At 38.3% G+C, this 12,185-nt stretch overlaps 1 protein-coding gene across 1 annotated transcript in view; it reads left to right on the top strand.

Annotated features, from left to right (window-relative positions):
* The window catches only part of LOC114066348 (kinesin-like protein KIF2A), a gene marked incomplete at its 3' end in the record, with an annotated part of 73,292 nt that overhangs the window by 54,170 nt on the left and 6,937 nt on the right, over nt 1-12,185 (top strand). Inside the window, exons 9-14 of the mRNA XM_027900956.1 lie at nt 3,139-3,301; nt 6,432-6,522; nt 6,670-6,733; nt 8,373-8,464; nt 8,768-8,910; nt 9,558-9,762. Coding sequence (XP_027756757.1) covers nt 3,139-3,301; nt 6,432-6,522; nt 6,670-6,733; nt 8,373-8,464; nt 8,768-8,910; nt 9,558-9,762 — 758 coding nt within the window. The remainder of the gene's footprint in view (nt 1-3,138; nt 3,302-6,431; nt 6,523-6,669; nt 6,734-8,372; nt 8,465-8,767; nt 8,911-9,557; nt 9,763-12,185) is intronic.

Consider the following 12,185-nt stretch of genomic DNA (forward strand, 5'->3'; position numbering starts at 1 on the left):
AATCCATCTACGTCCTGAGGACCTCGCTGCCACCGTCCAAGCGTGCTTGGCCCCGGCAGATGAACCTCAGGATTAAAGGGTGGGCTCAGTTCCGCGCACACTGTGTCTCACCTAAAAAAAAAATCCAATGCGCAGGCTGGAAGGTGGAAAGACCTTCCCCGGTTCTTCGTTCGCGAAGAGACTGGCCATCATTATTTGTATTAAAGAGATCTAGAAATACTGATCAAAGATGAAACACTGTTATACCAGACAATATGTGTGAGGCACCCAGAAAATTCATAAACTTATCATAACCTGAATAAAGATGGGGAGAAAAGTAGTTTAACTGTCACCATTTTATGAAGTGTAATTTTTTTCCCCAAGGTTATCTAGGATGTATTTAGTTGATCTGGGAATTAATTCTACTGTAATTTCTTCAGTATTATTACATTGTGTTAGGATCACCATTCTTTTAAACTATTCTTAAAGTGATCACCTGATCAGTGAGCTACTCAATGAAAATTTTTCTACACTTTTTTTATACCTGTATATTTTTACTTTCAAGTCTTGAATCAAACATCAAGGGTACAATTCAGGTGCTTGAATGTTGGTGTCTTATGATATTTAAGGTGCTCAAGGGTGTCTAAGACATCCTTGCAGTATTAGCAGGTTATAGACAAACTGGAGACTTGTGTCTCCTGGAGTTGTTGCTCAGGGCTGGGCAGGATACCTTAGGGTATATGGAATGGCACTAAACCTAATTTTTAGGTACTGGAATCACTCCCTAGTGACTTCTTTTCTAGTATGATTAGCATTACAACTTTTTTTCTTACTACCTGCTGATCAGACTGGAGTGTGTATCCCTCCCCCAAAAAAACCATTTAGATTTTCAACTCCAGCTAAATCCCAATCTTTCTATGAAGTTCTTTACTTTCATGGGAAATTAGGAACTGCAAATGCTTCTGGATTTCATCCTATCTGAATCCAGAACTAAAGTAAGCTGATTTTCATTTTGAAAGATATTTCTTTCCTTCTCTTTGTTTTTTTTTTTTTTTTAGCTTAAGCACTCAAAGAACTTTGAAACAACATGGGATGAATTTTTTATTTTTGTACTGTCAACTACACATTGAGTATTATCTGGAGGATATCCAGAGGAACATGGGAGAATTGTATAGGAAAGGGAAAACATATGTTGATGTCAGTATATAGTTAGTTTTCTTTTGTCTTACTTTTTCCCCTCCAGATTTTTGTTTATTTTTACTTTTGCAGTTTTCTTATTCCATATATTTTTTCTTTTATTGTTCTGAAAGGAATGTATAATCTCAAAAATTGATTGAAACTGTTTTTCACAACCTATGTAATAAGGGCATTCAATATACAAGTCTGGTAACAGTTCAATTTCTGTTTTAGCATTGGAGGTTATCTTTAATAAAATATGACTTAGACTGTAATAAAAGGTATTAATGAAATAATGTATGCTGGCAAGGAAACATAGAGATAATCTCGTACCCACATAATGCAGTATTCTGAGAACATTCACTTTAATTTTGAAATAATATTTCTCTTGTCACATTTTAAAATTATGTAAAATTATATAAAGTATAAAGAAATCAAAGATATTAGCCTGTAATACCTTGAAGAGAAAAAATATAGTTTTTCCTTTATTGCAATAACAACAAGCCAATAATATCATCTTTCCTCTTTCATGTTCTGTATTTTGAAATACTGTAAAATGTTCAATTAATTTAATAGAAATCAAGTGTACAAATCAATTCCTGTCAGTCTCATAAACACAGAATTATCACCAAAGTCTTTAGGTGTTCTCAGCACCAATCATTCTGTGGATTGACTTTGCAGGAAGTAGGACACATTAGTGATCCTGACTGTACACAGAAAGAATCTTTATTTTTGTGCATATCATGGATCACTGGGTTCTCTGTTTTGCTGAGTCATATCTCATACAACAACTAGCAATAAATTGTAGTGCTGTGTAACCTGGGGACTCACTATTGAAATCACATCTAGATGGCTTTTGTTCCTTCCTAGTGATAGGAAGCATCATTAGCACGTTCAGCTTTTTTGCTGACGTCCACTTCCCTAAATCCGCTCTCTAACTAGGACTTTTTCAGTCCCTAGTTGTCTGCAGGCTTGGTGGTGAAATAAAGAGAGCTCAACTGCAGTAGCAAAATGAGTTTTATTCTTCGTCCACTTTGTCTCATGTGCAACAGGGTGAGGGGAAGTGGAGAGCAGCACCAGAAATGGCTGAAGAGCCAATTCTGGAATGCAATGTTTACATTAAACATATTTATTACACCTAGCACTAAGATTTCACAGGCGACAGGGGCAGGGATCATGCAGGGAACTAATTGGCACACAGTTATACAATTTTTAAAATTTACTCCATCTAAACTCTATTACACTATCATATGGCACTCTGGCACTGCTACATATAAGGTTATATTTTTCTATAAGTAAGGCAGGAGTTAAAAGTCCTTTTTTCTCAGTTTTAACTTGAGCTGCAGATGTCTGCCGCATGATGTTCCTCTGCAGAAGTTTAGCAGCTTCCTCTTGCTCTCACTGAGTGTCCAAGGCAGTTTGCTGGATTCCATCCTTATCTCTGAGGTCTCTTGCTGAACAACTGCACCTGCTTTCCCAGGTCTAATGTCTGCCTGGTACCCATTTTTCTCCTTACAAATAATTTTAAGAAAAGATTTTCCTGTAGAGATATTCTATATTAAATATGTATATTTGAGATTCCATGAGGAATACACAAATGAAAATGTCTATGTAGAATGAAAACAGTTTTTTCTTTTTGAAAGCTTTGAACATATGGCTATAACTTTAAGGATTTACAAAAAATTAAAAGATAACTTTAAAATGAAGTTATAATGATGGTGCTATCATTAATGATCTTAGCTTTTCTAATCGACTTTGTACAACCTTTCTTTACTTTCTAGCACTTGGTAAGATAGGATGACTAGACTTCAAAAATGAAATCTCTTGCTTAGCAGATTACTATCTAGGTATCAGAAGCCCAAGTCCATTGCAGTGTTGTTACTTGTGGGTTATCTGAGACATTATAAGAGTGTAAACAATGAAAATATGTAAAAAATAGTAATGTGTTGCTACTTAAATATATGTTTTTCATTTATTTTATAGAAACTTCAATGAAAGACCTTGATGTAATAACGATTCCTAGTAAAGATGTTGTGATGGTACATGAACCAAAACAAAAAGTGGATTTAACAAGGTACCTAGAAAACCAAACTTTTCGTTTTGATTATGCCTTTGATGACACGGCTCCTAATGAAATGGTTTACAGGTATGTGTATGAGGTTTCTTTGGTGAATCTTTTTTCTCATATATCTCTAATATCAATAGCTGTGGACTTACCTTGGTCATGGACTTCTATTCTCTGTGTTATCAGATATGCATATTGCTAACTCCATTCTTTTGCCTGTTCACTTTTGGTTTAGCTCTGTTTATCCTGAATCCTGCTCTCAGTTCTCCACCGAGACTTTTCCAGGCTCTAGTGTGTATTGCCTCCTCAGGAGGCAAACAAATCAGGGGAGGGTGGGGAAAGAGTACAGAGAGAGAGACCCCAAGGTATTTGGATCTGTATTTTCTCCTTTATTCTTCTGTTTCACTTCCACAGTTGGAACAGAATAATGCACACAGTGTTTTAAAAAACTTGTTTAGAAGTAGTTGTTTACCTTGTATAAGTTGCTAAATGAATTAGATACAGTAGCAGGCAAGGTTATGCACCATGACAGGTCGTAATCTTAGTACACAGTCTAAATATTGTGAATATTTTTGCAAGGAATATTGATATTAGAAAGGAACTTGATTAAGATAATTTCCTTTATGCTTAGAAAGTGCTTCCTATAGCCTTAAGGAGTAGGGACAAAGAATTATCTCAATTCTTGTTTTTAATCCAACAATTAGGAAGTGAAAGTTGGCATCATATCCTGACTGATTTAGATGCTAACATCCTGTTGGTGGATAAGGTTGTCAATTTACACTAATGAAAAACTGTCTAAACAGCAAAGCTGTGCCCTTGGAAATTTCTGTCTCTAATGATTGTCTACTGGTAGTATCTTTTCTTTCTTGATAGTAAAGAGTTATGGGAGAGTGATCTAGCTGGTGAGATGTGTCTCTGTCACAGGGAGATAACATCTTCAAATAGGGTAGCAGTTGAGCTCTGGTCTTTCCCAGGCAGCTGTTGTCTTGGCACTGCTCAAACCTCTTCTGACTTATAGCTGAGAGGTCACTTCCTGGCTCTTCCTGCTCACTTACTGGGTAGAGAGTCAGTATCCCTTAGGACTTTCCAACACAAGAGGGGGAGGAAAGTGACTCAGATTCCAAAAATACTTGGCTAGAGATGCAGTGAAACAACACTGGAGGTGAGAGAGAGTGTTTGAGAAATTTCTTGGAAGGGTTCAAAGGGGTCTCCACCCCATGTCCTTCCTTTGTCTTGAGGAGTTTTGCTTTTCTGTTTAGCCTTTTCCTTACAGCCTCTTGCAATAGTTTTCCTCCTGCTTAACAACCAGTTCTTGTAATCTCTCTTCTTCATGTTATTTGTCTTTGTGAGCATAGTGTTTAAATGTGAGGGCTGTTTTTAACATACAATGTTATTATGGTTTTGTATTGAGTTTCTTCTGCAAAATTTTTATTAGTTGCATAATAAATTAATAGTAATATGGGAAAATATTGAAAGATACTTGTATTCATACTGAAACAATAAATCTCTAGTCTGTGTAGCAGTACAGGCTTTTTTCTTCTCCCTCATATGGCAGAATAATGATTATGACATGAAGGATAATCTGCTTCAAGGCCTCCTGTAATAGCACAGTTAAGAGGAAAATAGGTATCATTGCCTGATCTAACCAGAACTATCAGGGTCACAGCAGGGGGGGAAAAAGTATGACAAGTTACTTCAGTTTTCTTCAGTATGCTAAAATTGCTCATTGTATTTCTATACTGAAAAATGTTCTCAAGAAATGTACTACTCTTATTTTTTATTATTATTTTACTTAAGCTGTATTTTAAGTATTTTTGAATCCTTGAGCCACAACATTGAGTTGCAAGTTTTCTTTAGTATTAAAAAACTGAAATGCCTTTTGAATTTTAAAGGAGAATCAGAGTTTATATTTCTGAATGATCAAGATTGCAAATAAAGGTTCTACTAGAAGGAAAATTGGACTGTTTTGGCATGGTACCATTTGGAGTTGTATAATGTTTTACAATAACTTTTCTAGATATGTTTGCATTTTGCCTTATTTTAAAATACATATAATAAAGTCAATTTTTTATAAATCATCAAAATAAATAATGCCAAACTGAGTTAAACAGAGATAATGGAATGTGCTTCTTAGGTGGATAGGTTTCCTGAAATTGATTGGGGATATCCTCTTGAGGACAAAAGAGGTATATAAATTGGAGGATGTAAACAAGTCTAAGGCTGATCAGGAATCATCTGGTACATTTTTGATGAAAACTGATGATTCAGTTAAACTTAGATTTTTGCATAACCTTTGGTTGCTGAATGTCCCATATTATTTTCATAAGTAATGTTGTATTTGTTCCAAAGTGGAATGAAAGGATGTTTTAACACCTCTGTTTCTGTAAACATTCATTCTTGTTTCTGTCACTAATCATACTTTATTTGTAAACACCTGGAAAAAGTTTAGAAAGAGAGACTCTTAGCTCCATCACCTGGTGGAGGTAACCCTCCATAAAGTTACCCTTTTCTTTTGGAGGTTTTAATGAAGTAATGGTGAAAAGAAGCTGAAGTAGGAGTAATAGCTATATTTATTTAATTAAAAATTCCCTAAAATAGAAAAATTATACTTTGGAAAATATTTTTGACACATCAAATAATAATTAAGGTATAACTGGATTTTTCCATTCTGATGAGCTTGGATAAAAGTTTTATTGAACCTTTTCTCAGCATAACTATGTTCTCAAAATATTTAAATATGTGCAATGCTTTTTTGGCCATCTGTCTTCTACACCTAATTTTGGAAGATGATTTTAGGAAAAAAAAACTATAGTGGAATTTTTGTATTGGCAAAATCTAAGTATTTATCGGCTACACTGTCCTACTTCTGTATCTTATAATGGTGCCTTCTTTAGGGAGCTCCAAACTCAGCTGTGCTGTGTTGCATCACTAAAACAAGAAATTTTTTTTTCTGAGGGTTTGAAGGAAGATAATATTTTTGTAAAATAAATGGGAAACACCTTGTAGCTTTTCTTTAATTGTCTGGGATATTTGAATGCCTTAGAGCTGGTAGTTTCTTTAGTTCAGGAATTAATGTGGAGATGTCCTTTGCCCTCTCAAAGTACAGAACCAGTTTTGTCACTTCTGGAATTAAAATTTATAGTGCCCTTGTGGTAGTGTGGGATTTTTAAGTAATTACATATCTTAAGTACTGTTGTTTTTTGCATTTAAGGTTTACAGCTCGACCATTAGTAGAGACCATATTTGAAAGGGGAATGGCCACTTGTTTTGCATATGGACAAACAGGCAGTGGAAAAACCCATGTAAGTATTTCTTCTACATATCAGCAATACACTTCTTTTTATGTATGATACACTTCTCATTCTAATAAGTAAAAAATATGTAAGTTACAGTTCTATGATCTTTATAGTGTATTTTTGGTCTTTTTTTTTTTTTTTTTTTTAATTTAGACTATGGGTGGTGACTTTTCAGGAAAAAAACAAGATTGTTCTAAAGGAATATATGCACTTGCAGGTGAGACTTTATACTTCCTTTGGCTTTTTGAAAATTAGTTGTCTTACTTTAACAAGACAAAAATGTCTGCCAAGGATGGCAGAATAGGAAAAAACTAAACTCCTTCCTCTAAGTTATTATAACTTTGAAATTAAGAGACTGCAGATGAAAAAGTGTGGAAAAGGAAATAACAACTCTTTACCAAATATATATATGTAACAAAACAGAACAAGCAACAATACCATAACTGAAACTTTCACTGAAAACAATGAAGTATTTATGCCTTTTGACGCAGTTATAACCACACCCAGCAGGGGGCACTGGCGTACCTTGGAAGGCACGGGCTGCAGTGCCTCACTCACGCTCACCAGGTGGCGCTGTTGGGCTCTGGAACTGCAGTGACTCCCTTTCAACCAGCAAGGGGAGCTGTTGTGCCTCGGGAAAAGCGAAGGCTGCAGTTACTCACTGACGGCCGGCAGGGGGCGCTGTCGGGCTCTGGTGGCTGCCGCTCCCACGAGCACCGGCGTCGGCGCCCGGGAGGCAGCTGAGTCGACCTCCTGGAGGGCGCGGGCCGCTGCCGGCACGGGAAGGGAGAAGGGGGAAGGATGGTGGAGAGGGCTCCTGTGGACGCACGCTGTCGAAGGCTGGCTCTGGCTGGGACCCCCTTGTCGATGGGTGCAAGCTGCTGCCGGCAGGGGAAAGGAGGAAGGGAGAGGGTGGCCTTTCCCCTCAAGGGCTTCCGTGGACTCACCTGTCGAGGGTTGGCTCCAGCTGGGACCCTTTCTGACGATGGATGCAAACTGCTGCCGACACGGGAAGGGAGGAGGGGGAAGAAAAGGTGCAGGCAGATGCCCCTACACCCTCCTGAGCTAGGCAAGTGATTCAAAATCCAGACCGAACCACTCCAGCCCACACCACGTGACTCCCCCTCCAACAAAGGTAAAAAGCCCGGCAAAACGCAAGCACCTCCCAGCCAAAAACTGCCAGCCCCTTTCCCCTTACACCCCACTCCACCCCCTGCCCCTTTCGCCTTACACCCCACTCCACCCCCCGCCCCTTTCCCTCTGGCTGCTGCCTCGGCCAAGGTTACACAGTGAAATTTACCTTCCCCCACTGCCTCAGGCAGAGGCAGAGGAAAACAAGTCCCGCTTTTTGCAGAGAAAGTCATTAGCTTTTCAATGGGGGGCAATTAGACTCCGAGCTAGAAAACAACGGTTCATCATATCCTAGCAGACTGTTGGTGTGGGAAATTCAACCAAAAAAAAAGTATGAAACTATAACATTAGTTGAGGTCAATACATTTCTACTTCCTGTTGTACAAACATAAGGGTCTATGTATTTTGCATTACAGTGGAACTTTGATAACATAAAAATTAGTTCCTAGATGTGCAGATTTTACACAGGAAGGTAAATATATATAGATAATTTCAAAAATATAAGAAATATAAATGATGATTGAGTTTACAATTTTTGAGTCTCCTGCATCTTCCAATGTAATGTGGCAGTTTAAATTGAAGTGTTTTTTATTTGATTGACTTGATTGACTATTACACTTGCAAAATATGAGATGCTATAAAATAGACTGCTATGCATTAATGAGTCTTCACTAAATGAAAATACATAACTATGGTTTTTTTTTTTTTTGTAAATGTATTCACAGCTAGAGACGTCTTTTTAATGCTAAAGAAACCAAACTATAAGAAGTTAGAACTTCAAGTATATGCAACATTTTTTGAGATCTATAGTGGTAAGGTAAGTACATGATCTTTTCCTGAGGAAGGTGGAATTTCTTTTTCACAAAACAGATTGTGAGCTTGTCACATAAAAGATTTTTTTCCTTCTTGTACCAAAAGCTTTATTTCAAATAATTCTTTACACTTCTCTTTCAGTCACAGAATTGGTCAGGCTGGAGGGGACCACAGTGGGTCATCTGGTCCAACCTCCCTGCTAAAGCAGCATTATGCATGGAATGCTTTGCATATTTTGATATGAGATTTGAAGCAAAAATGTCTTTTAAAGCTCCTCTATAACTGTTCTGTTCCTCTCCTCCCCAAGGTTTTTGACTTGTTGAACAGGAAGACAAAATTAAGAGTATTAGAAGATGGTAAACAGCAAGTCCAGGTGGTGGGATTACAGGAACGGGAAGTCAAATGTGTTGAAGATGTTCTTAAGCTTATTGAAATAGGCAACAGCTGCAGGTATCTCCCATAGCTTTCGTCAATTTTTCACTGTAAATTAAAGATTTGGAACAAGATTTTTTTGGTGTCTCTTCATAGTGATGGCTTTTTAATATGTGGTGGTATTTTGATGATGTTGACTGCAAGTAAGAAATCTGCCTATCTTTTCAATAAAGATAGTTTAGATTTTCTCAGCTAGAGAGAAATAACTGATTTTTCTACAGAATGTGAATTGCATGCATTATATAACCAGTTTGTTGACTTAATACTGCCAGATTCGTCAGTTCTAAAAGGCCTTGATATGTAGTGACAGAAGTATAAAAGTTGGGGTTCTGTTAAGATCCAGCTTTATTATTTTTAAAATCAATCTTCTGCTACCTGATTAGATAAAAGTACCACATGTGACATTTTGCAAATAAGCTCTCTGATAGTCTGAAATCTTTGGAGATCTGATTATTCTTGCTTTTAAGAGATTAGAAAAATGTTACTAATCTTCCATTTCTGTTTGAAGAATTGGAGAAATAGGTATAATTATACTGTGCACATCGAATTATTAGGGTAAAAACAGGACTCTGCCCTGAAAAAAACTAATGTTCTTAGGGTAATGTGTTTAACATGTATGGTCCTTTGCCTGTTCATATGTCCTTCCTTTTTTCATTTTGTTAAAGGACATCTGGCCAGACATCTGCAAATGCTCACTCATCTCGAAGCCATGCAGTGTTTCAGATTATTCTCAGAAGGAAAGGGAAATTGCATGGTAAATTTTCTCTGATTGATTTGGCTGGCAATGAAAGAGGAGCAGATACTTCCAGTGCAGACAGGCAGACTCGGCTGGAAGGTGCGGAAATTAACAAGAGCCTTTTAGCACTCAAGGTAACTGAAATGTTTCCATTGCTTTTGAGTAGTTGAAAGCCTCCTACATATAATAGCAATGGCTATTGAAGCAAGTGTTTTTGCAGGCTTTGCTTGTCTACATTGTCTACTGATGTGACAGGTAAAATGACATCTTGTTTTTCCTTTAAATGCCTGAAGAAACACATGGTAATTACCAAGTAGAAACATTGCAGAAACATTGTGCTATCAATTTTCATGTAGTTAAAAAAAACCCAAAAACAAACAACAAAATGCCCAGTAGTTGAATTTGAACACTTCTTTTTGATACATACCTATTTTTTTAATTAAGAAAAGATAAAAAATATACCTTTTGTAGTGGTTTAACCCCAGCTAGCAACCTCCCAGCCAACTCCCAGTTTATATACTAGGTGTGATGTTCTATGGTGTGGAATATCCCTTTGGCCAGTTTGGATCAACTGTGCTGGCCATGTTCTCTCCCAGATTCTTGTGCAGCTCCTCCCTGGCAGAGCATGAGACACTGAAAAGCCCTTGACTCAGGGTAGACACTTCTCAGCAACAACCAAAACATCAGTGTATTATCAGCATTTATACTGAATCCAAAACACCGCACTGTGACAGCTACTGAGAAGAAATTTATCATAGCCAAAACCAGGACAGTATCCACCCCTTATTCCATACCATTTACATCATGCCAGATCACACAGTTCCCAATACCCTATCATCTTTCCTGTCTTTTGATAGATATACACAGATATCATTCCCTTAGTCTATGGACCATACCTATAAATGTCCATTGAGCTCATTGAGTCCATGACCTTTTGTCATAACAGTCTTTCAGGGCAGGAAAGATGGTGAGTCATGTTGGATTGCTGCATGCTGAAGCCAGTTCTGATTCCATCACTACTGCACTTGTCCAGCTTCATCAAAGTTCATTCTTTGTTAATGTGGCAATCGAAGTGGAGCTGGGTTCAGATCCTAAAATCTGGAGTGGCAGAGACTTGCAATGATGGATGTATAACCACCATAGAAATGATAATATACAGTGTTAATAATATAGCAATATAATATAGCAGTGTATAATATAGCAATTAACATCATACAATTAAATTCAGAGGCTATTCTTACCCAAAATCAAATCCCCTTGAGACACACACCAGACTTCCTCATCCTCTAGCATTACCCACCATGTGCACTCAGGTCCTTCAGCAAAAGCAATCCCACAGATGGGTTTGCCTGTGCCTGAGGCAGGGATAACCCAGACTGTTTCCCCCAGCATATTTTTAATGTGCACTGCAGGAACTCTTTCTCCTTCTACAGTATGTAAAAGTTTTGATTGGGCAGGGCCAGCCCGATTGGCAGATCCTCTGGTGTTGACTAACCAGGTGAACTTTGCCAAATGTGTATCTCAGTGTTTGAAGGTCCCTCCACCCATTGCTCTCAGCATAGTTTTTAATGATCCATTGCACTGTTCAGTTTTCCCGGAGACTGGTGCATGATAGGGAATGTGATACACCCACACAATGCCATGTTCATTGGCCCAGGTGTCTATGAGGTTGTTTTGGAAATGGGTTTCGTTGTCTGACTCGGTGCTTTCTGGAGTACCGTGTTGCCATAAGACTTGCTTTCCAAGACCCAGGATAGTGTTCTGGACTGTGGCATGTGGCACAGAGTATGTTTCCAGTCATCCAGTGGTTGCTTCCACCATCATAAGCACATGGCACTTGCCATCATGGGTTTGGGGGAGTGTGATAGAGTCAGTCTACCAGGCCTCCCCATACTTATATTTCAGCTGTTGTCCTCCATAGCACAGAGGCTTCAACCGCTTAGTCTGCTTAATTGCAACATTTCACATTCATGGATAACCTGTGCGATAGTGTCCATAAGTCCACCCCTTGATCACGAACCCTCCTCTGGTGACATTCCAAAATCTTTGCCTTCTGGACAGTCCATGATCACTTCCAAGATTCCTGGATGACTGGGTTTCCTATATGAGCTCATCGTGTGATCAGTGTGAGCCACTTACTCCATGTAGCATCAGTTGCATGATGTGTAGAGGAAACCCTCCCTTTGAACATCCAACCCAACACGGGTAACTGAGGTGCCAGTAGAAGCTGGGCTTCAATACCAATCACCTCCAAAGCAGCTCAAACCCCTTCATAAGCTGCCGGTATCTCTTTTTCAGTTGCAGTATGATGAATGGGGGGTTTAAAATGCCCATTCATCCGGCCCAGAGCGCATTTTGCGTGGGAAACAGACACGTACACGCGGTTACATGTCCGGCAAAATGGCCCATTCCTTTATTCCACTGGTGCTTTTATAGGGAGGGTATAGAAGGTTCTGGGACAAAGGTAGGTTTGGTTTGAACCCTCGAATCTGAGGGCTTCTGATAAGGGGGATTGAAGACATTGGTTAGGGGGATATGTTTATTCATTCAGGGGGAA

Source organism: Empidonax traillii, unplaced genomic scaffold, assembly GCF_003031625.1.
Source record: "Empidonax traillii isolate 1590-97213 ecotype Southwest subspecies unplaced genomic scaffold, ASM303162v1 scaffold759:size305195, whole genome shotgun sequence".
NCBI classification, from domain to species: Eukaryota; Metazoa; Chordata; class Aves; order Passeriformes; family Tyrannidae; genus Empidonax; species Empidonax traillii.